This window comes from Gorilla gorilla, chromosome 1 (genome assembly GCF_029281585.2).
Source record: "Gorilla gorilla gorilla isolate KB3781 chromosome 1, NHGRI_mGorGor1-v2.1_pri, whole genome shotgun sequence".
NCBI classification, from domain to species: Eukaryota; Metazoa; Chordata; class Mammalia; order Primates; family Hominidae; genus Gorilla; species Gorilla gorilla.
Window position 1 is genome coordinate 5,659,179 of NC_073224.2, and position 22,586 is coordinate 5,681,764.

General features: G+C 50.6%; 1 protein-coding gene across 3 annotated transcripts; it reads left to right on the plus strand.

Annotated features, from left to right (window-relative positions):
• The first annotated feature begins 6,050 nt into the window (after positions 1 to 6,050).
• SH3BP5L (SH3 binding domain protein 5 like) lies at positions 6,051 to 22,143 on the plus strand. 3 transcript variants are annotated; one of them, XM_019032995.4, is made up of 7 exons: positions 6,051 to 6,518; positions 6,987 to 7,600; positions 15,452 to 15,514; positions 15,674 to 15,802; positions 18,040 to 18,201; positions 19,488 to 19,661; positions 20,222 to 22,143. In XM_019032995.4, exons 2-7 carry the CDS (start codon positions 7,418 to 7,420, stop codon positions 20,690 to 20,692), a joined length of 1,182 nt encoding a protein of 393 aa, XP_018888540.1. In that variant the 5' UTR covers positions 6,051 to 6,518; positions 6,987 to 7,417; the 3' UTR covers positions 20,693 to 22,143. The 3 variants fall into 3 exon arrangements, with proteins under 3 accessions (XP_018888540.1, XP_018888550.1, XP_018888544.1); XM_019033005.3 differs by lacking the exons at positions 6,051 to 6,518; positions 6,987 to 7,600 and adding an exon at positions 15,100 to 15,351; XM_019032999.4 differs by lacking the exons at positions 6,051 to 6,518; positions 6,987 to 7,600; positions 15,452 to 15,514; positions 15,674 to 15,802 and having other exon boundaries at positions 18,079 to 18,201; positions 19,405 to 19,661.
• Positions 22,144 to 22,586: the final 443 nt, after the last annotated feature.

The window sequence follows — 22,586 nt, forward strand, 5'->3', positions numbered from 1 at the left end:
TATATACCCTCATGAAAGCCTCACTACAATCAAGATGGAGAACATATCCACTACCCACAAGCTGCTTCATGCCACTTTGTAATCTCTACCACCTCCCCACCAGGCAACCACTGATCTGCTTTCTATTACTATATATTTGTCAACTAATATGTTTAATCAGCAATTAATGGTGGTATTTATTAAATATATAACTGATAGTAGAAAAAAGTTAAGAACTATAAAAAGGTAGCTTATGTTGGTAGACAAAAAAAACCTAAAAAAGGTAATTTTTAATGATGGAGGCAATTTAGGGTACTTAACGTGAGAAAATTAGAAATAAAAGTTACAAGTAAAAATTTATGAAAAAATTATTTAACTAAGAAGTTGATTTGTGATAATACATAGTAATTGACAGTGTTGTTAACATCTTTATATGGCTTTCATATTTTTACATTTCACTCATAAAGTCAGTCTATAGGGGTTGGTTGGTTGTTTATTAGTGCCAGGAACTAGGAGGGATCCTCATGGCAGGATCCATATGTGGCTATTTAAACCTGCTCAAGAGCTACACATGACTAGTAGCTACCATATTGGACAGTGCAAATATAGTAACTTCCATCATTGCTTAAGTGCTACTTTAAGCGCTGATTTAGAAGACTTCTGAGGTATGTGATCTATGATGGAAATGAGGAGAGTCTAAGCTGAAGCTATGGCAATGAGATGAACAGAAGGCATCTCTCTGAGATACTTAGTGTGATGAAAAGCAATGTGGGGGGTGCCTTCTAGGTTTTTCCCTAGGGTAAAGAGGTGGACTGTAGAACCGTTTACCAACATTAAATGTCAGAAGAGCAGGATTTGGGAAAGGGGATGAAATCAGATTTGGATCCATGAGAGAGAGGCAACTCTGGGACAGGCCAGCGGTATCTCAAAGGCTGAAGGATCTCAGAATGTGATCTGCGGAAAGTCTGTGAAGACAGAGCTCTAAGAAAGGAACAGTAGCCATGGGTAAGGACTACAGCCATGCACTAGGGTAAGGACACTCAGGGAAAGTAGGCAGCATGAGATGGTCAGAAGCTAACATCAGGGCCTGGGGCACAGTAACATTTAGGACAGGGTTTTCAAACTGTGAATAGGTAATGAAATCAACAAGAGATCTCCACCAGCATTCAAAAATAGTATAAAAATATTAATGTGCTTTACATATAATGTGGGTAAAGATCTTTTCCTGTACTTTTTTTTTTTAGTATTTATTGATCATTCTTGGGTGTTTCTCGGAGAGGGGGATTTGGCAGGGTCATAGGACAATAGTGGAGGGAAGGTCAGCAGATAAACATGTGAACAAAGGTCTCTGGTTTTCCTAGGCAGAGGGCCCTCGCCTTCCGCAGTGTTTGTGTCCCTGGGTACTTGAGATTAGGGAGTGGCGATGACTCTTAACGAGTATGCTGCCTTCAAGCATCTGTTTAACAAAGCACATCTTGCACCGCCCTTAATCCATTTAACCCTGAGTGGACACAGCACATGTTTCAGAGAGCATGGGGTTGGGGGTAAGATTAACAGCATCCCAAGGCAGAAGAATTTTTCCTAGTACAGAACAAAATGGAGTCTCCTATGTCTACTTCTTTCTACACAGACACAATAACAATCTGATCTTTCTTTTCCCCACATTTCCCCCTTTTCTATTCGACAAAACCGCCATTGTCATCATGACCCGTTCTCAATGAGCTGTTGGGTACACCTCCCAGACGGGGTGGCGGCTGGGCAGAGGGGCTCCTCACTTCCCAGACGGGGCGGCCGGGCAGAGGGGCCCCCCACCTCCCAGAAGGGGTGGCGGCCAGGCAGAGGGGCTCCTCACTTCCCAGACGGGGCGGCCGGGCAGAGGCGCCCCCCCCCCCACCTCCCGGATGGGGCGGCTGGCCGGGCGGAGACGCTCCTCACTTCCCGGACGGGGCGGCTGCCGGATGGAGGGGCTCCTCACTTCCCAGACGGGGCGGCTGTCAGGCAGAGGGGCTCCTCACTTCTCAGACAGGGTGGCCAGTCAGAGATGCTCCTCACCTCCCAGACGGGGTGGCGGCGGGGCAGAGACACTCCTCAGTTCCCAAACGGGGTCGCAGCCGGGCAGAGGCGCTCCTCACATCCCAGACGGGGCGGCGGGGCAGAGGCGCTCCCCACATCTCAGACGATGGGCGGCCGGGCAGAGACACTCCTCACTTCCTAGACGGGATGGCGGCCGGGCAGAGGCTGCAATCTCGGCACTTTGGGAGGCCAAGGCAGGCGGCTAGGAGGTGGAGGTTGTAGCGAGCGGAGATCACGCCACTGCACTCCAGCCTGGGCAACATTGAGCACTGAGTGAGCGACACTCCGTCTGCAATCCCGGCACCTCGGGAGGCTGAGGCTGGCAGATCACTCGCGGTCAGGAGCTGGAGACCAGCCGGGCCAACACGGCAAAACCCCGTCTCCACCAAAAAATACAAAAACCAGTCAGGCGTGGTGGCGCGTGCCTGCAATCCCAGGCACTCGGCAGGCTGAGGCAGGAGAATAATGCAGGGAGGTTGCAGTGAGCCGAGATGGCGGCAGTACAGTCCAGCCTTGGCTCGGCATCAGAGGGAGACCGTGCAGGGGAGAGGAGAGAGGGGAGAGGGGAGAGGGGAGAGGGGAGAGGGGAGAGGGGAGAGGTCCTGTAGCTTTTTAATGAATATATTTACACACATATATGTATACTGGGTTGCAAGGTAAAACATATATCTGAGGTGTCTTCCAATTAGTTTGAATCTCACCAGTTTATAAAATGAGCACCATCGGCTGGGCGTGGTGGCTCACACTTGTAATCCCAGCACTTTAGCAGGCTGAGGCAGGTGGATCACTTGAGGTCAGGAGTTGGAGACCGGCCTCACCAACATGGTGAAACCCTGTCTCTACTAAAAATACAAAAAAATTAGCTGGGCGTGGTGGCATGTGCCTGTGGTCTCAGCTGCTCAGGAGGCTAAGGCAGGAGAATCACTTAGAACCTGGGAGGCGGAGGTTGCAGTGAACTGAGATCGTGCCATTGCACTCCAGCCTGGCGACAGAGTGAGACTCCATCTCAAATAAATAAGTAAATAAATAAATAAACAAAAATAAAATAAAATGAGCACCATAGACTATCACCTACATGGGAAGTGAGATAGTGTCCTTTTTCTCATCATTGCCTGAAATTCTGGCACGTAATAGGCACTCAGTAAAGACATACTGCATAAAGGAATGAATCAACAAGCCAGAGAAGAGGAAACCCAGTACAAGGGTGACTCAGAAGCTAAATGATAAGAAAAAAGACAGAAATAACCCAGTGTCAGATGTCAGTGATGTGGCAATATTGAGAGCATGGATGACCTTATCTTTGTAATTCCTATGAATTGGCAGCATCCGGAGCCAGACTGTAGGGGTGAATGGGAAGGGAGGAAGTGGAGAAAAGACAAATGATAGTGGAGACTGAGAGGCTGTTTGTTTTGTGTTGAAGATGTGAAAGTTCAGTATGTATTCTGGAGAAATTATATAGAAAAGGCAGGTTCTAAAAACGTGCTGTCCAGGAAAGGAGAAACTAGCTACACAGAGCTATTTAAATTAAAATAAAAAATACAACTTCTTAATCACAGTAGCTCCATTTCAAGTTCTAAATGGTCACATGTGTCTACAGACTACCATACTGTGCAGAGCTGATTAACATTTCCTTCTTTGCAGAAAGGTCTTTCAGACAGTGGTGCTCTAGACAAAAGTTTTAATTCATCATGTTTGTGCTGGCTTCAATAAGCAAGTTTAGGTTAAATCAATGCACAGCATCGCCCAATCTCTTCCTACCCAAAACATTATCCAAACCCAGCAGAAAAACTATTGTGGGATTATATCACAATCTATACATGATAGATTCACATGTGGTCTCAGTGGGTGAGAGTTAACCTTGGAAGAGGCCAGTGGAGACTTTAAAGGGGCTGCTAAAGCTCAGGATGTGATCTAGGGGTCTGGTCATTATATGTATTCATAATGTTTTCCCACCAAAGATCTGTGACAAGTAGCAGCAGTTTGTGATTGCTAAGCATTACACAGAGAAAAGGAGCTATGGGATGGAGTATAAGAATGACAGGTATTGGAGCAGTGCTGAATAAGAAAGGCTGGATAATTCAGGCTAGGGTAGACAGAACATCCTGGGCAAAATGAGGTTATTACAGTGAAATTCTAGTTCTACAAAAGTAAAGTGACTGGTAGACAACAAATAAATCATGTTTATCACCTTATAGTTAATTTTTATGGTTTTTGTATGGCGCCTTAATAATAAAAAGGACTGTGGTAGAAGACCGAGGCGTTATTATCCATCAAAGCTGTCCACTTAGACAATGTTACTCAAGGTCCTGCTGACTTATTGAAATTAGAAAAATCACTTGTAATTTTAAAAACAAAACCTCCAATTTAATGGAAAAATCTGTTTTCAATCACCTCTTTTAAAGGAATATATTTTGCTCTGCTGAATTAAAAAAAATTGTTATTCATGGGATGAAGGGATAGAAGAAAGGGACTGAGAACTGTAGAACTCTTGGCACATGACTCCATCCAAACCTCTGAGTTACTAAGAAACAAACTTTAGCATGCCTTCTAGCAGTGTAAGATCATGTCCCTAGGAGAACCCCAGCTCCCCCATGAAAATGCCTGCCTGAGAAAGCTCAATGCTACCAGGAGAATTTACTATTTGTTCTAGCCAACACCTGATGATAGGCTCCTGACCTCCCTTTCTCAGGGCGTTTATTAAGGGCTTACCATTATGAATCCTTCCTTCTTCTCTTTAAGGTGTTTATGCGTCTGCTACAACTCAAGAGGCCCTTCTAAAGGACCTGAGAGCCATTCCTTTGAAATTGATCATCAAGAAGGGCAGAGCCTCTACCTCCCAATCTCAGTGCAAGAATAGCAAGCTAGGCTGGGCGTGGTGGCTCACGCCTGTAATCCTAGCACTTTGGGATGCCCAGGCGGGTGGATCACCTGAGGTCAGGAGTTCGAGACCAGCCTGGCCAACGTGGCGAAACCCCCGTCTCTACTAAAAATAGAAAAATTAGCCAGATGTGTTGGCATGCACCTGTAATCCCAGCTACTCGGGAGGCTGAGGCAGGAGAATCTCTTGTACTCGGGGGTGGGGGTAGGGCGGAGGTTGCAGTGAGCCAAGATCGCGCCATTGCACTCCAGCCTGGGCAACAAGAGTTAAACTCCGTCTCAAAATAAATAAATAAATAAAAAAGCACTCTAACTTCTATAGCTGCTAGCTAGCAGACACATCTGGCCTAATCGCATCTATACCAATCAAATCTGTAATTTTTCACTTCTCTGACACTATTGAGCCCTGATCACCTTCCTTCCTTCATTCTCCCTTTGAAATGCCCAATCACTTCTGTACAAATCGGAACAGAGGTCAGTTCTTTTCCTTTCTGTAAGTAGTTACTGAATAAAGTCTTTTTCACTGCTTCAGTGTCTAGCTGGGTTGCCTTTGACAGGATCCAAAAAGGAGGGGAATTCAGCCCATTTGCCTTTTCCATCTGCAGGGCAAACTTTTGAGTTGACTCTGAGGAAGTTACGCCTTTTGTAAAAACAAAACATCCAACCCTGAATGAAGCCCTTCCCCTTAGGCCTAGGCCCTCGCCTCACCAAGCGACACCTAGAGGTGACAAGCAGGCGCTCGTTCATGGACCTAGGTAACGATACACAATGCCATGTAACAAACTCCTGCTCATCGAGGGCATCTGACCCTGGGTGCACGAGTGAATTAATTGAGTTAATGTTGACTAAGTTCCTGATTAGTATTCACGGAGTAATTGGTGACCCCACCAAAATGTCGTTCAAGGTGCAAGGTCCAGAGGCCTCGAGGACTGGGATTTACCCATCGGAGCGGTCCGCTCAGACGCCGTTAGTAAGGGTTCCGCCGACTTCACTGGAGTGAGGAAAGTCACTTTTGGAAATCGACTTCGCCTTCGCCCGCGAAGTCCGCCAGCGTCCGGACTCGAGTTGCCCCAGGAGCCACTGCCGGAAGTTTACCAGCTCACTTTCGGCGTCGCGCCCGCCTTCGTGGAGCAGACCGGAAGTGGCTTTCCGGCAGCCGCCTCCGCAGCTCCGTAAAGCAAGATGGCACTACTCACTCTGAGGCTATTATCTCCGTTTTATATCTAGTATTCCTCTTCTCACCAGTTACTCTCGATTTCCATCCCGCGCCCTAATTTTCTTCAGCACCACATTCTCATGTTTTTCTTTCATTCAGCCTCGGTGGAGTATGGTCTGGAGGCAACCTACGGCTAGCCTGAGCAACGTGGGGCACCATTTTGTACGGAAACTGAAGGCAGGGCGGGGGAGTGTGAGGCCTCCCGAGGAGGCCCGGCTTGAGAGAGAGCGTGGGAGGGAGAGCGTTGTTCACCGATGATGTATTTCCGCTTCTGGTCTGCCTGGTCGTTTTTGGTTGGATCGCCTTTTGCGGGGAGGGAGGGGGGAAGATTGTTTGCAGCCTAGAAGCTCCGCGGACGGGAAGGTAAACTGAGGTAAGGCTGTGAGGGGGGCTTTTGCGCATGGCTGGGTAGAATGGACGGGAGTAGGGTCCTTGGGATTGCGGAAGAGTGTGGAATTGGAGACGGGAGGCTTAGATGTCTCGGGTTGGACAGAGAAGGTGGGGTGGGGCTCGGGGTTACAAGGTGAATCGCAAAGCCGGGCTGGCGTGGAGTGGGACGAGCGGGAGACCACAGGAGATGGAGGAGAGCCTAGGGGTGCAGAGGAAAGTCTCGAAGGCGCTGGTTGAGGAGGGGCTGGGTCGAGAGGAGCTGGGACGGGGGAAGAGTAGAATCTAAAGTCCTTGAGGGCTAAGGAGAGAAGTTGAGGTAGGGACTGGTCGGAATACATGGGTGGGGGCGTGGTGAGAGTGTAGTTTTTGGGAGGCTATAGAGTTGGAAGGGGCTGGTGGCTGCGGTTTTGATGCTGACATGACCATATACTTGGCCTTTGTTTCTCTGCAGCTCCCCAGAGACGCTCATCCTACAGCCTCAGCTCGGGCCCAGCCTTCTCTCTCCAGCTGCCACCACAGCCTGGAGGCGCCTGCCTCCACCCTCCCGAATGGTGCTCCTCCTAGCAGGCCTCGGCCCAGGATCCAAGCCCCCTTTGCCCCCTGCCTTGGAGCTGTTGCTCCGGGTTTGTCATAGTGGACTCCCTGTGGCGGGAAGGGAAGAACTTTTGCACAGACAAGGCTTCAGCTCTAGGAACCCCACTGACAACTTGAATCTCAACCTCTAACCTAGTGTGAGGTTCTTCCTGTGCCCACCTTTTCTGCCTTTTGAGAAGAGAAACTCTTCTCCTGGCCATCTAGAGCCCAGGAAGCCCCAAGCTGGGGCCCTGGTCCCAGCATGTCAGTCCTCTCTTGTGCATAGGGCTCTGCCCTCCCCCTGTCAGCATGGCTGAGCTCAGACAGGTTCCAGGAGGGCGGGAGACCCCACAGGGGGAGCTGCGGCCTGAAGTTGTAGAGGATGAAGTCCCTAGGAGCCCAGTCGCAGAAGAGCCTGGAGGAGGTGGAAGCAGCAGCAGTGAGGCCAAATTGTCCCCAAGAGAGGAGGAAGAACTGGATCCTAGAATACAGGTGAGAGCACTGAGAGCGGGGAGAGAAGGAGAGCCCAGATTCCAGCCTCCCTGAAGAGTGTTGGATGAATGAGGGCTTAGACTTACTCTGTCCCCAGTCGGCTGGGGCAGGAAAGGAGAACAAGTTTGTCAACAAATCATTGCAGGGTAATGTGACAAGTTCCAAAAGAGTTGTGTGTCTGAAGTGCTGATGGAGTGCAGAGAAAGGCCTGGCCTTAGTGCTTGGGAGGCATTGCTGAAAGCTTCACTGAAGGAGCGAAGCGTCACTTGGCAGTAGATGGAGGAGGCACACTTTAGGTCAGTCGAGGGTAGGTGTGTTGTACTTCTTTCCAGATAAGCAGAGGGGCTGCCACCTTAGTTAGGGATGCTGTGTGAGAGGAGATGACTTTGATACTGGGGGACAGTTTTGAGGCTGAGTGAGAGAATGTTTTCCCCTTTCTCACCTTCTCAGCAGTACCTTCCAGGGATGTGCGGCCCACATTGCTCTGATAATGTGTTTCACCCTTGTAAACAGTGAGACCTTTCCAGTGTTATAAAGGTAGCATCAACTTTAGATCTATAAAGAAACCCCATATGTTCAAGGATTTGTAACTTTTGTTGTGGCCAATCCTTAGTAACATACATACCTGGCCCTCAGGATAGTGGGTCTCCTAAAGGAATGGAAGAGCAGTTTATTGCCTTGGAGTGTCTACAGTCTAGTTGGTAGGACAGGCAGATCTTTGTGTAGGAGACCTGGGGGTAGTCAGTGAGGAAGACCAACTCCATGTGGAAGAGATGCCTGGCCAGTCAAAGCTGGGTTGCAGTGTTTCAGGGAATTGGCTGAGAATGACTTCCTGAGGAAGCTTCTTGGGCAGGTGACTACCAGGATGCTCCTGCATGTTTGGGGCTTGAGTCTGCCATTTGTTCCGGTCACATCTCCAAGACTCTGATATTGTGGAAGTGACTCTTCTGTAGGTGAGCAAGAACATATGAAGGCTCAAATTCCTAGGCTTATCTGTCAGCAAACCTTTATTGGATTACTCCAGTGAGTTGGGAAGAAATCAAAGCCAGTCTTGGCATTCTTCCTTCACTCTGTGTGGGTTCCTGGGATATGTGTGGGTGTGTGGGTTCCTCTTCTACTGTGTCCATGCTTATAATGGAGCAGTGGTGAGCCATTTGTTTCTGGCATGAGTCAGTAATTTATTTCTGCTCTGCCTGACATTGCATTGAAAACAGCCAATTTCTCTTGCTATTTCTACAGATTTATCATCCTCTGAGGAAATCAGTTGTAGTGAAAAAAGTCTTGGGCTGAGTTTCATGCTACCTCCAACCCCATGATTTATGATTTTTATGGAAGTTTCTTTACATTTCTGAGCCTCAGTTTCTTCATCTGTAAAGTGAGCAGTTGGTCTAGCTGATTTGCACAACTCAATCTTGCTCTGCTCTGACACAAGTCTACAGTTCTTTCTCAAACTCTTTTTGCTTGTTCCTTGGTGATAGTTTATAGATTGCACTTTGGGAAAGAGCTGTCTCTCTGTTGCTTGCGGAGGAGGGCTGTGTAATGTGCATTATGTGCCTCCCTACAGCCTTCCTTGCCCTGCTCCAGAGAAGGTTTCTGCAGAGGAGAATCCACTGTGGTCTCTTTACTTGGCCTCTACTACTCCTATGTATTTTTCCAGTGTCTGCATAGGCAAATGGTAGTAGTAGGAAGAGTCATACTTGCACTGTGCTGTCTAATAGGGTGGACTAGCTGCATGTGGCTATTTAAACACAATCAATTAAAATTAACATGTAAAAATGCAGTTCCTCGGCCGGGCATGGTGGCTCACACCTGTAATCCCAGCATGTTGGGAGGCCGAGGCAGGTGGATCACCTGAGGTCAGGAGTTTGAGACCAGCCTGGCCAACATGGTGAAAACCCATCTCTACTAAAAATAAAAAAAGCTAGCCAGGTGTTGTGGCGGGTGCCTGTAATCCCAGCTACTTGGGGGGTTGAGGCAGGAGAATTGCTTGAACCCAGGAGGTGGAGATTGCAGTGAACTGAGATCTGCCACTGCACTCTAGCCTGGGTGACAAGAGCGAAACTCCATCTCAGAAAAAAAAAAAAGCAGTTCCTCAATGTTATACTGACAGTGCAGAAATAGAATATTCTGTCATCACTGACTCTTCTATCAGATGAGCTCTATGAGAGTTGGAGTACACTGAAGTAGCGTAAGATTTACTTTGCCTCCAGTGAACTTGTGATGTCACTGGTGCAGGAAGGGTAAACCAGACCCTCGTCTCTCTTGCTAAACTGCACAACATGTTGTGGAATGTTGTGGGTTGTATAGGGAGGAAAGGTCTAGTAATAGCTTCCCTCATTTGATGACACAGGTGTGGGTAGGCCAGTGCTCTGACCTCAGCAGGGAGTTAGTGTCTTCTTGCTGTGTGAGAGAGGCAGCCTGGCTTGAGGGGCACCCTTCATGGAGGAGGCCAGTGGCATTTTGCCCTTCTGTGGTTGGGCTTTCAAGATGAGGAGGAGATTGGGGTGTTTGTCTTTCGAGGTCCCTTTGAGTGTTGACAGTTCACCAAACCATGCACATTGCTCTGATCATGTGTTTCAGTGCTTTAGGTGGGTGTTCATTTCTCTGGATTCTCAGTGCATTTACTGGGTTTCCATCCACAGTCCATAAAAAGCCACCAGGGAGCTTCAAAAATACCCTTATCTGAGCCTTTCCAGACATGTGGATTCTCTTAGTCTGGGTGGGGTGAGAAGGGATTCTGATGTTACAGTCAGAGCCAAATCCACTGGGCCAGGTATATCCCAAAGGTAGAGTGCCTGTTTTGGTATTTTCTGAGGCTCCCAGAAATGGCTGTCCTTAGGATAAGGCCCTCTCTGACCTGGGGCTGGGGTTCCTTCTCAGGCAGGCAGCTCCATGGCCATTTATGGTGGGATTCCTCTGGAGTTGGAAGGAAGTCAGCTGGTGCCTACCTGGAGCATGCTGTCCCTCCAGGGAAGGCTGCTGGCTGTGTCTCCATGTCACGATCTTAGTGGAGTTCTTTTGAGTCCTCCAGGCTCTTCCTCAGCTTTCCGAGAGGGTTCCAGTGGAGGGAAGAGGAAAGGAGCGTGGATCTAGGATGGACCTGGGTCTGTTCTGTGACTTTCTCAGCCCCCTCTTAGTGGTTGCATTCTTTCCTCAGATGTGAGTGCTCTCGTTTACCTGCTCCTTTCCAAACTCTCAAGGGTGACTTTGCAACCTCTGTGACCTCATCTAGAAGTATGGGTTTAGCTTTCACAGGACAGTCATTACCCTGGCCCCAGTTACCATTAGCTTGAGTCTTTTGATGGTCTGCACTAGGTGGGGTGGGAGCATCTGCAGCCTGAGTCCCCATGCCTTTGATTCAGTGTCCTGGCATCGTGGGAATCTGACTACTGTGCCCTGGGAAGGTCACCCTCCCTGCTGGCTGCTGGCTCACTGATGGATGATGCACGTTGATTCAGACTTTGTCCTCCCCGAATTCCATTTCAGCTGAGTGCCAGGAGTCCCTGGTGAAGCAGGCCAAATGGAATGTGTTGCTGACTGCCCAAAACCGTCCCAGGTCCTCAGTGGATTCCTGCTCAGCCTTTCCCTGGGTGTCGCCTAGGTGGGCTATCCCACTCCCTCCTGTGGTGACCTTGCCCTCCAGGCTGCTTTGCTCCCCAGGCATCTTCTTGTCCTGTTAGGGAGAGCTTTGTGACTCTGAGGGGACAGATCCCATCAGCAGATGGCTTTCTGTAAATTGCTGGAGGTGCCACTGGAAAGCTAGTTCCCATATAGAAAGATAATGCCCACTCCTGCCACTTGCCAATAGCAACAGCTCTTCTTGTCCTTTTAACAGTAGTAACAATTTGTGCTGAGCCATCCAATCCATTGAAGATCTCGTCAGGAGCTGGAGGTTGATGACTGGAAGCATTTGAGGCCATGGAATCCAGTGGGGATCCAGTCTTGGACTTTGATTTGCCACATGAACATTGCAGGGTGGCCTTTACCAACTGACCCCCCACAATCAATGTTTGTTGCATTTCCAATCCCTGTCCTTTTCCTACGTGGGCTGTGGTTTTCCTAGATTACAGCACTTCTTTCTTTACTGAGATGTCCTTCCAATGGTGTCCTCATTCCCAGGAGGGTGGTCACAGTGGAAGGAAAGTGAGATCAAAGGTCGGTCCTGGATCCAGACCCAAGTCTGTCACTAATTTTCCGCCTGGTTGTTTCTCATCTATCAAATGCAAAGTTGCTGAGAAAGAATATTCCAGCAGGAGGTGCTGAAAGAACTGGTCACTCGTCTCCCAGATAGCCTAAAAGCCCCTGTAGGCCACGTCAAGCCCCAGGAAGCTGGGCCCCCAGGGAGGTAGGTTGCCTTTCACCTTGACAGACATTGCCTTTTTAGGGCCTGTTAGGGTGATCATGTCAGTTGCTGGCGATGTCTCTGTTAGGAAGGCACTGTGAAACTTGGAGTTCTATGTGTCTGGTAGTGTTGATGCTGACCCTGTGCCTGCTCTGGGGCCCTGAGCTGTGTTGGCTGCCTGTTCTTCCAGAATGGTTGTTATTTTATGGACACTGGGTTGTGTGACACTGTAGATGCATCTACCCAAATACAACAACTTCTAGACCTTCGCCACCCAACACAGGAGCCACATGCCACTGTCTAGGTTGAGATGTGTCACAAGAGTCAAGTGCATATGGATTTTGAAGACTTAGTTTAAAAAAGTAAAAGTATGGATAATAATATTATTTTATGTTGATCACATGTTGAAATATATTTTGTATATATTGGGTTAAATGTATTTTTATAATTTCACTCATTTTTAAAAATTTTTTTACTTTTAAAAAATGTGGCTTCTAGAATTAAAAATTCCATGTGCAGCTCCTGTTACGTTTCTGTTGAATAAGTCACTTCGAGAAAATTTAGAGCAAGCTTGTCCAACCCGTGGCCTGTGGGCCGCATGCAGCCCAGGATGGCTTTGAACACAGCCCAATGCAAATTTGTAAACTTTTCTTAAAATATTATGAGATGTTTTTTTGCGATTTTTTTTTTTTTTTTTTTTTTTTTGAGACTGAGTCTTGCTCCTTCACCCAGGCTGGAGTGCAGTGGCACAATCTCAGACCACTGCAACTTCCGCCTCCCAGATTCAGGTGATTCTCCTGCCTCAGCCGTCCCAGTAGCTGGGACTACAGGTGCGTACCACCATACCCAGCAATTTTTTTGTATTTTAGTAGAGATGGGCTTTGCATCATGTTGCCCAGGCTGTTCTCAAACTCCTGAGCTCAGGCAATCTGCCCACCTCGGCCTCCTGAAGTGCTAGGATTACAGGTGTGAGCCACTGTGCCTGCCCACGATTTTTTTTTTTTTTTTTTTTTTTTTTTTAGCTCATCAGCTATAGTTAGTGTTAGTGTATTTTATATGTGGCCCAGGACAGTTCTTCCAGTGTGTCCCAGGGAAGCAAAAAGATTGGACATCCCTAGTTTAGAGCCAGATTTGTGGCCCTCCTTAGGCAGGGTCTACACTGTTGTAGGTAAGTGTGTGCATTTTCATATCCTCATTCCTCATTCCATTACAGGTTTCTACCTTTGTGTTCTTCCTGTTACTGTAATTAACATGTCAAACCATTTCCTGTATTCTTACCTGCTGACCCAGATCTTTTCAGGATCAAGGCAGGGGATGGGGGTAGGATAGAAGGGGTAGAAGGAACTAAAAGGAAGATTGTGCATGTCAGCCTGGTTCCCTCACTGGGTTGCTGAAAGGCCCGAATGAGGTGAGTGGGGGCCAACATCACGGCCGTATGAGTGGGAAGTGATTGTGGTGTCACTGCCAAGTGCAAGTCATGGGTCTGGGCAGCAGGCACATGCTGGGCTGGGTCCCTCTGGCCTGTCCAGCCTCCTGTCCAGAGACAGCAGGGGCTGGTGAAGGCAAATCCTATAGCTAGGCACCAGGTATTTCCTGGCACAAGGCCCTTGGCACAGACCAGCACTGCTCCTCAGTAGTGTCCTTAGCTCACCAGGGGCTCTGGGAACTTTTGTGTTTTCTCGGGCAAGGGAGGATGACTTGAGGCCAGTACCCCTCTCAGCTCTCTGCCATTTCATGGAAAGCCCTGGATGGTTCTATTGCTTCTCTCTCCAGTCCTTCCAGGGGCCAGGAAGGCACTCAAACCAGCTTGTCCAGCAACTTTTCCCCAGGACTCTCCCTCCCTCCCACAGGATCTGCTCTATAGGGACCTGCGGTCATGGTCACCCATTGCCCAAGCAGGCCAAAAGGCTTCTGATCTTGACCTTAGTCATCCACCAAGCCCCTGTGATTCTGTGTCCTGCGTTGCCTTGGGATCTGCCCTCTCCTCTGCCACCTGGAATACTATAGACAGCCTCCACCTTTTTTGTTTGTTTGTTTTTTGTTTTTGTGATGGAGTCTCACTGTGTCGCCTAGGCTGGAGTGCAGTGGCACGATCTGGGCTTACGGCAATCCCTGCCCCCCGGGTTCAAGCCATTTTCATGCCTCGGCCTCCCAAGTAGCTGGGATTATAGGTGCGTGCCACCACACCCAGCTAATTTTTGTGTTTTTACTAGAGACAGGGCTTCACCATGTTGGCCATGCCGGTCTCGAACTCCTGGCCTCAAGTGATCTGCCCACCTCTGCCTCCCAAAGTGCTGGGATTACAGGTGTGAGCCACCATGCCCGTCCCAGCCTCCACTTTTGTCTCCCTGGCTCCCCCAGGCTTTCGTTACATTGGTACCAGGCTCTGAGAGACCCTTTTGCCATTGCAGAAAGTCCTGGTACTACCTCCCATAGTGCTGTAGCCTTACTGACCTTCTCACCTGCCAACTTGTCTGCCCAGGGTACCTGCTCCCCTTTGGTTCCTTGGCCCTTCGTTCTTCACTGGCACTTTATTTTTTTGAGACAGAGTCTCGCTATGTTGCCCAGGCTGGAGTGCAGTAGTGTGATCTTGGCTCACTGCAGCCTCTGCCTCCCAGGTTCAAGTGATTCTCCTGCCTCAGCCTCCCAAGTAGCTGGGACTATAGGTGCACGCTGCTACACCTGGCTAATTTTTGTATTTCTAGTAGAGACAGGGTTTCACCATGTTGCCCAGGCTGGTCTCGAACTCCTGACCTCAGGTGATCTGCCTGCCTCGGCCTCCCAAAGTGCTGGGATTACAGGCGTGAGCCACCTTGCCTAGTCATTCACTGGCACTTTTGTGTCTATGAAGTCCTTCCAGCTGGTGAGCAAGTGTTCCAGGCATCCTACCCTGACCTTCTGCTGCCCAGTTAGGTGACCTTGCTACCCAGAGAGCACCCACACCCACCCCTCACAAGGCTACACATACTGCCCAGGACCTGCTGCTGACTTGCTGGGTTTCCTTACAGGCTGCCACCTCTATGTCCTGAATTCTCAGGTCTCACAGTCCTGAGAGGTGATAAGTGTGCAGTAAACATGTGCTGACTGAGTGGCCCTGCCCTGGCCCAGGTGGCCATCCTCTCGCAGAGAGCGAGCCTTCAGGTCCAAGGAGACTCCCTCAGTTTGAGGAAGTGTTGCAATCTCACGGAGAGAGTGAGGGCTCACCACAACCTCACGTTGTACATATTAGTGTTGCATTCTCCAAACCTCAATTTCTTCATCCTTGAAACTGGGGTTTTACTACCCAATACAAGGTAGAGTTGTGAGGATTACGTGAGACTGTATGTATCAGGTCCCTGATAGACAAGAAAGCATTTGGCAATCTCCGTATCTTCTTTCCTTTCCTGAGTGTCTCACCTCATTTCCCTGGGCAAGTGGGGCTCTCTCTCTCTGTGTTGCTCCTGCCTTGCATGGTTCACTCAAGGCTACTTCCTTCCACTGCACTAATTTGCCACCCCTCTCTGTGGCAGGAGGAGTTGGAGCACCTGAACCAGGCCAGTGAGGAGATCAACCAGGTGGAACTACAGCTGGATGTGAGTGTCCTTTTCCTTATGTGCTTGGGCTGGTCCTTGGAAGTACCTCCATCTGTCTCTTTCCCAGATTGAGGCAGTGGCAGTGGGAGGGGTGTGTCTGAGAAACAAGAGGGGCTGGGACCCAAACATGTGCCTTTCCTCTGCCTTGTTCCTTTCCAGGAGGCCAGGACCACCTATCGGAGGATCCTACAGGAGTCGGCGAGGAAACTGAATACACAGGGTTCCCACTTGGGGAGCTGCATCGAAAAAGCCCGGCCCTACTATGAGGCTCGGCGGCTGGCTAAGGAGGTATGGCTGGCTGACCACGTTTGAGGAAGGCTATGTGCTGAGCCTGGCCCTGGATTCTTCTGTCTCTATATGGAGTGAGAGACAAAACACCAGACCCTGAGGGCAGAGCCCTGGGCTAGACCTGGCTGGTCGGAACCAGCTCTGTGGGCTCAGGAGGTTCCTTTACCACCGTGGGCTCTGGGCTCATGGTCTATAAAATGGTGAGGGTGGGTGTGGGAGAATATTTAGTTCAGCCCTGCTAATGTTTAAGTGCCTTCTGCGTATCAGGAACCAGGCTTTAGGGTATATCAGATATGTCAGTTCTAACATCCTGTTGTTTTCATCTGCGCCCATTTCCTCTTCCGTTTGGTTCATGTCTCTCTTCTGAATCTTTTCTTTGCTTACTCCTCACTCTTTTCCCCATCCCACACCCCTTTTTTCTGTAACAAATTATTTTTAACAAATAATATGTGTTCACCATTGGAAAAACATAATAAAACAAGAAGGAAACAAAAATCACCCAAAATCCTATCATGCACGTTTCATGCATTTTGTTTCCTGGGATTTGTTGTCATCCTGTATGGTGAGGTGACAGATACAGACAACTGTCTTGGAAGAAGAGTTTGTTCCCAAGAGGAGGGGACATCCATGCCATGCAGGGCCACACAGGGAAGCAACCAGGGTCCTTCAGGAGGCAGAAGAAGTGAAGGAGAAAGCAAAGCGCAGAGCCTTAGTGTGGTTTTCGTGGAAAGGAGTAGGTGAGGCAGGGTAGGCAAGTTTGGATAAGTTTAGGAGTGGGTAGTTGGAATAACTTTGCTAGGCCCTGGGCTATAGGGGCGGCCTCTAATTGTCTAGTACCTGGCCCTGGGATGACTTAGGGCAGAGGAAATATCGGCTTGGTGGGGGAGAAGTAGGTAAAGGAGTTAGCTGGGGATCCAGGCTTTGGATTAGGTGGTTGGTTTGCATATGAAAGGCACACTTACAGGGGAGTTTACTGTCTCTAGGAATTAGCCCTGGAAGGGGCAGTTTGTCCTTGGCCAGCAAGGTCCCCCAAGACATGAAAGCATCATAAAGTATAGAAAATAAAAATATGATTAATACAGCACAGATAACCATGTGTGCTGTATTAATCATATTTCGTGTCCTTGTATATCCAGCCAAAATGGGATTACACAATATGTGCTATTTTGTTTTTTTTTTTTTTTTTTTTTTTTTTGAGACGGAGTCTCGCTTTGTCGCCCAGGCTGGAGTGCAGTGGCGCAATCTCGGCTCACTGCAAGCTCCGCCTCCCAGGTTCACGCCATTCTCCTGCCTCAGCCTCCCGAGTAGCTGGGACTACAGGCGCCCGCCACCACGCCCGGCTAATTTTTTGTATTTTTAGTAGAGACGGGGTTTCACCGTGTTAGCCAGGATGGTCTCGATTTCTTGACCTCGTGATCCGCCCGCCTCGGCCTCCCAAAGTGCTGGGATTACAGGCGTGAGCCACCGCGCCCGGCCTATTTTGTTCTTTTATTAGCATTATGACATGGTTCCATGTCAATAACTATACATCCAAGCTGTCATTTTAAAGGACTGATTAATATTTTATTTTTTTAAGAAATGGGGTCTTGCTCTGTTGCCCAGACTGGAGTGCAATGGTGTGATCATAGCTCACTGTAACCTCAAACTCCTAGGCTCAAGTAATTCTCCTCCCTCAGCCTCACAAGTAGATGGGCTCACAGGCAGAAGCCACTGCGCCCAGCTTATTTTCTTATATTAGATGTACTATTATTTATTTAACCGACGTCCTATAACTGAAAAGTTAGGTTTGTTTTGTTTTTTGCTTGGTTGGTCTGGCTATGACGACTGTCTCTGGGCACTTGTCTGATTACTTCCTTCAGCTTGCCTGCTGAACATGGGATTGATGGTCTCAAGGTCGTCTTTTCTGTAAGACTCTATGTTGCTAACCACCTTACACTAAAATGGTTTGTATTTTCCTGTGTTTTCCCTAGGGGAGAAGGCTAGCAGCCTTTGGGAGTGCTGGATTTCACACACCTACCCTCCACTGGCAAAATTTTTATTTCTTCTAGTCCATATCCTTATGAAATATTCTTTATAGAATGTTGCTTCCTTGGCATTTATCCTCAGCACAGTTTGGGAAATGAAGCCAACATTGCTAGTAGGCCTTCCTCCTTCTCTTATCCTCACGTCTATTATGGGTCTCCATGGGCAGCTGGGGTCCCTCAGGGTTCCCCATCCTGATATCCCTCTCCCGCCAGGCTCAGCAGGAGACACAGAAGGCAGCGCTGCGGTACGAGCGGGCCGTAAGCATGCACAACGCTGCTCGAGAAATGGTGTTTGTGGCTGAGCAGGGTGTCATGGCTGACAAGAACCGACTGGACCCCACGTGGCAGGAGATGCTGAACCATGCTACCTGCAAGGTGAGCCGGGCGGTGCCTGCAGGTCCCCTTCGCTGGTTCTCGTCCATCCTTCGCTATGTCTTTATCACCTCACCTCCTCATTCTTCCCTCCATTCTAGCCTTCTTTCAACTTCGATTCTGTTTCAGGCAAAACCCGTTCCTAGTTTTCTGTTCTGTTTGGCCTCCAATGCTTCCCATATTCCATTTCCCTCTGACTTAGAATGTCATCCTGGGCTCTTCTTGAACGTTTGCCTCCAGGTGTGGGACCAACCCAAACAATTCATCCCTGGTGGATACTCAGGATTCAACATTCACATTTTGTTATGTTTAGCTGTGTGACTCCTCGCTTCTGTTTTCAGAATCTGCTCCCTTTCCTGCTTTTGAGCTCTGACAATACACCTCGAGTTTTGAAGTATAATTTACGTATCATTTCCAAGCTCCTGAAAGGGGACTGGGGAGTGGAAGGATCTCTGCCGTTGGCCCTGTCTGCCACCTTCAGCTTGCACAGGGCAGGTGTCAGCTCCTCGAGGGGGTGTTTGTGGCTTGTGATTCTTCATCTGCCCCTCGCACAGAACAGGCACCTCACTTCTACTCTAGAGCGCATGCAAATGAGAGCACACAGCACTGGGGGAGGGGTTAGGGGATGGTGTACAGTGTAGAGCTACACCTGAACAGGGAGCAGGTGAGGGCTCCAGCCACTTTGTCTACCAGGACAAGTGGGCCAGCTGTACAACACCCTGAGCAGAAGCACACCAGAGCCCCATCCAACCTTGGCCCACTTGTCCTGGACGGTGCCCACATAGGGTGTGGAAACCTGGAGAACCCAGTGCACAGCTGTGGCTCCCCACACAGGCTCTTCTCATTCCCAGATCCCTAACCATTGGCGCTGAGGGCTCCCTGAAGAGAATGGCTGCTGCAGATGTGTGATGTGCTGACAGACATTCCCCTGATGCTCTCAAGTGGTTGAGTGGGCACCAGCATCCCTTTCCTGGCAGCAGCAAAGCTGAGTAGCCAGTGGTGCAGGTGACACTAGGCAAGAACATGGGGAAGACGTGGCTCAGAGGCATGTGCCTGTGATGTGGTCCTCGACGGTCAGGCAGCAGATCCAAGAGAGACAGAAATAAGCTGTCTTGAGGCTCATAGACCCTGTGTTCCCCTGCGTGTCTCGGGCTCCGTACACAGTTGGGGGTTTGCAGAGGATGTTCCTGTTTGGGTTCCCCCCAGGGCATTGTTCAGATTGGCAGCCTGGGGCAGATGCCAGAGACTGAAGCATGGGTCCTGGCTCAGTGATGTGTCCTCTGGGCCAGGTGAATGAGGCGGAGGAAGAGCGGCTTCGAGGTGAGCGGGAGCACCAGCGAGTGACTCGGCTGTGCCAACAGGCTGAGGCTCGGGTCCAAGCCCTGCAGAAGACCCTCCGGAGGGCCATCGGCAAGAGCCGCCCCTACTTTGAGCTCAAGGCCCAGTTCAGCCAGATCCTGGAGGTAGCTGAGTGGGTGAGGGGGAGGAGGAGTGGGTAGGTGGGGGTGCAGGCTGGAGGGGATGCTGGTCGGCCTCTCTGGGCCATCTTGGTGAGGTGGCCAGGGTGAGCCCTCCGGCTAGTGGTGGGGAAGGGTGGTGGCACACATGTTCCAAATGACCTTGCAGGAGTGAGAGGCAGGGATGGGGGCTGGTGACGGGGGCTGGTGACGGCGAGAACGTAGTTGGAAGAAGGGAGGTAAACAAGAGGAAAAGAACTGGTGGAAATCTGGGATGGGGAAGAAGAACCAGCCATTGGGTGAAAGGGAACAGTGGGGAGAGGATGAGGAGCAGGAGCTGGTGGAGAGGAAGGCTCTGGAAGGTGGGGCTCAGGTCAGGAGCAGGATTGCTGGGGAAGAACAACGCAGAGCAAGTGGAGCAGGGAAGGGCGTTGTGGGTCTGTGGCGGGTGCTGAGCCAGCTGTCCAGGTATTCCGGGAGAGCAGGCCCTCAGACCTCAGTGCAGAGTGCTGAGGAAGGTGGAGACATGCCCCATGGGTCGCCTCGCTCTGTTCTGCCCTCTGCAGGAGCACAAGGCCAAGGTGACAGAACTGGAGCAGCAGGTAGCTCAGGCCAAGACGCGCTACTCCGTGGCCCTTCGTAACCTGGAGCAGATCAGCGAGCAGATTCACGCACGGCGCCGCGGGGGTCTGCCTCCCCACCCCCTGGGCCCTCGGCGCTCCTCCCCCGTGGGGGCCGAAGCAGGACCTGAGGACATAGAGGACGGAGACAGCGGTATTGAGGGGGCCGAGGGTGCGGGGCTGGAGGAGGGCAGCAGCCTGGGGCCCGGCCCCGCCCCCGACACCGACACCCTGAGTCTGCTGAGCCTGCGCACGGTGGCTTCAGACCTGCAGAAGTGCGACTCCGTGGAGCACTTGCGAGGCCTCTCGGACCATGTCAGTCTGGACGGCCAAGAGCTGGGAACCCGGAGTGGAGGGCGCCGGGGCAGCGACGGCGGAGTCCGTGGGGGTCGGCACCAGCGCAGCGTCAGCCTGTAGCCGAGGGGCCAGGGTTCCTGGCTTGAATCCGCTACCACGGGCCGGTTGGGGCCCACAGTCTTCTCACGCCCTCTCCTCTGGGGCCTCGTCTTCCCGAAGGTCCCCTTCTCCAGTGCTTCCCTGGGAGAGGCCGGCTGTGTTCGAGTCCTCTGTGCCTGCCCTGGCGTTCTCACAGCCTCCCCCTTCCCCTCAGCAGGCAGCTCTCTTTGCCTTACCCATTCAGAAGGCTTGCCCTCGGCGCTATGTCTGCCTCTGCCTGCCAGCTCATCACGATCTGCAGGGCATTGGCCCTTTGCTTTCCCTTTCTGCTCCCTCTCTTTCCATCTGTTTGGCTTTTTCCCTCAGGGAACTTGGTCTAGAAGGCACTGGGAAGCTCATCAGAGAAAATGGGTGCTGGGCCTGAGTACTCCCGTCAGAGGGGATGGACAGTCACCCCTCCCGTTGGTTTCCGGCCCCGTCCCCCTTCCCAAGGCAACTCTGGAGGGTACCCTAGGTATGCTGCTGAGCCCTGCACCCCCGTCCTGCTCCAGCCTGCCCGTGTGTAACCTGTAAGATGTACTGTGTGCCTCCGGAAGACACCACCTTTCCCTTCAGCATTCCCTTTCGTGACCTGAGGCACTCTGCGATGTGTGCCCCAAAGCAGAACTTACAGGACCTGCAGGAAGCTGGTGTCAGGGAGAGAAACCCAACCCCACTGTCAACATAGGGAGCATCACCAACTCCAGACTGGCTCCTGTGGGTATGGTGTTTCCGCTGGGCTGGGTCCTCACCATTGCCAAGGTGCTAGTGGGTCCCTAACAGGGCCCATGTTGGGGGTGAAGTCATGAGGTCCTGAAGGCTTAGGCCCCTGTCATTCCCACCCTCACTCTTGCTGCACAGTTGTGTTTACTTTTTCTGGGTAGAGGATGCTGAACTGACTCAGCACCCTCCTGCAGGGCGGGGTTAGGGAATTTGGTGCTCAATTGCTCTCCCTTGCTCTTCCCCAAACTGAAAATACCTACTGCAGGATCCCTCGGGGCACACTGAAGCTTGGCTGCCAACCCTCTTACTTCCTTTGTTACAGGGAGGGGTTGGCTTGGGGTGAAAAGTTCTGCCCTCCGCAGGGAGCAGCTCCAGCTGCCTGGCAGTGCTCCCAGTTTGTAGGGAAGCCACACCAGACCTGGGTGCCTTGGGAGAAGCGGTCCTTCCTTTTGACCCACCCCAGGATGATGGAGTGCTCTTTTCTAGGCCCATGTTCTGCCAGCGACCGGGATGAGTGGGCAACTGGACTCTGCACGGGGGTCTACAGGTTGAGGGAGGTCACAATGAGAACCTCGGGGTTTGAGGTGGCCATGGGCAGACAGCCGAAAGGGAGGGAGGGTGTGGGTGTGCGTGTGTGCATGTGCTGGTGTGTAAGGGGGAAAGGGTCTTTCCTGGTTTTATTTAAATAAAGTAGTTTATGTAACAGTTAACATCTCCTGTCCTTGCTGGAGGAAGAGAAAAGGGGCAAAGATGAGGCAAGGGTTGGGCAAGGGAAGAGCAGGGTTAGGCGGCAGGCTTTTTAGATGGTGTGGTCAGGGAAGGGAGGTGGAGGACCAGACTGAGTGAGCTGTGCTATGCATGCTCTTGGGGGGGGTGGAAGGCCCCATGGCCAGGGTGGTCATGTTCAGGGCAAGTGTAGAGAAGCAGGGGAGGAGTTGGTGCCTCATGGGGCCATGCTGTGTGAGGTGATGGGTGCCAGGAGAGGGTTTGGTAGAAAGGGGCCTGCAGGGTGGAGTGGGCTCTGTCTGAGCTAAGAGATGAGAGTACCAGAGGGTTGGGATCTTAGATGTGTCTGGATGTGAGCATGAATGTAGAGAAGGGACACAAGTAGTGATGCCAGATTTATCAATACAGTGAACCCACTGAAATTTCA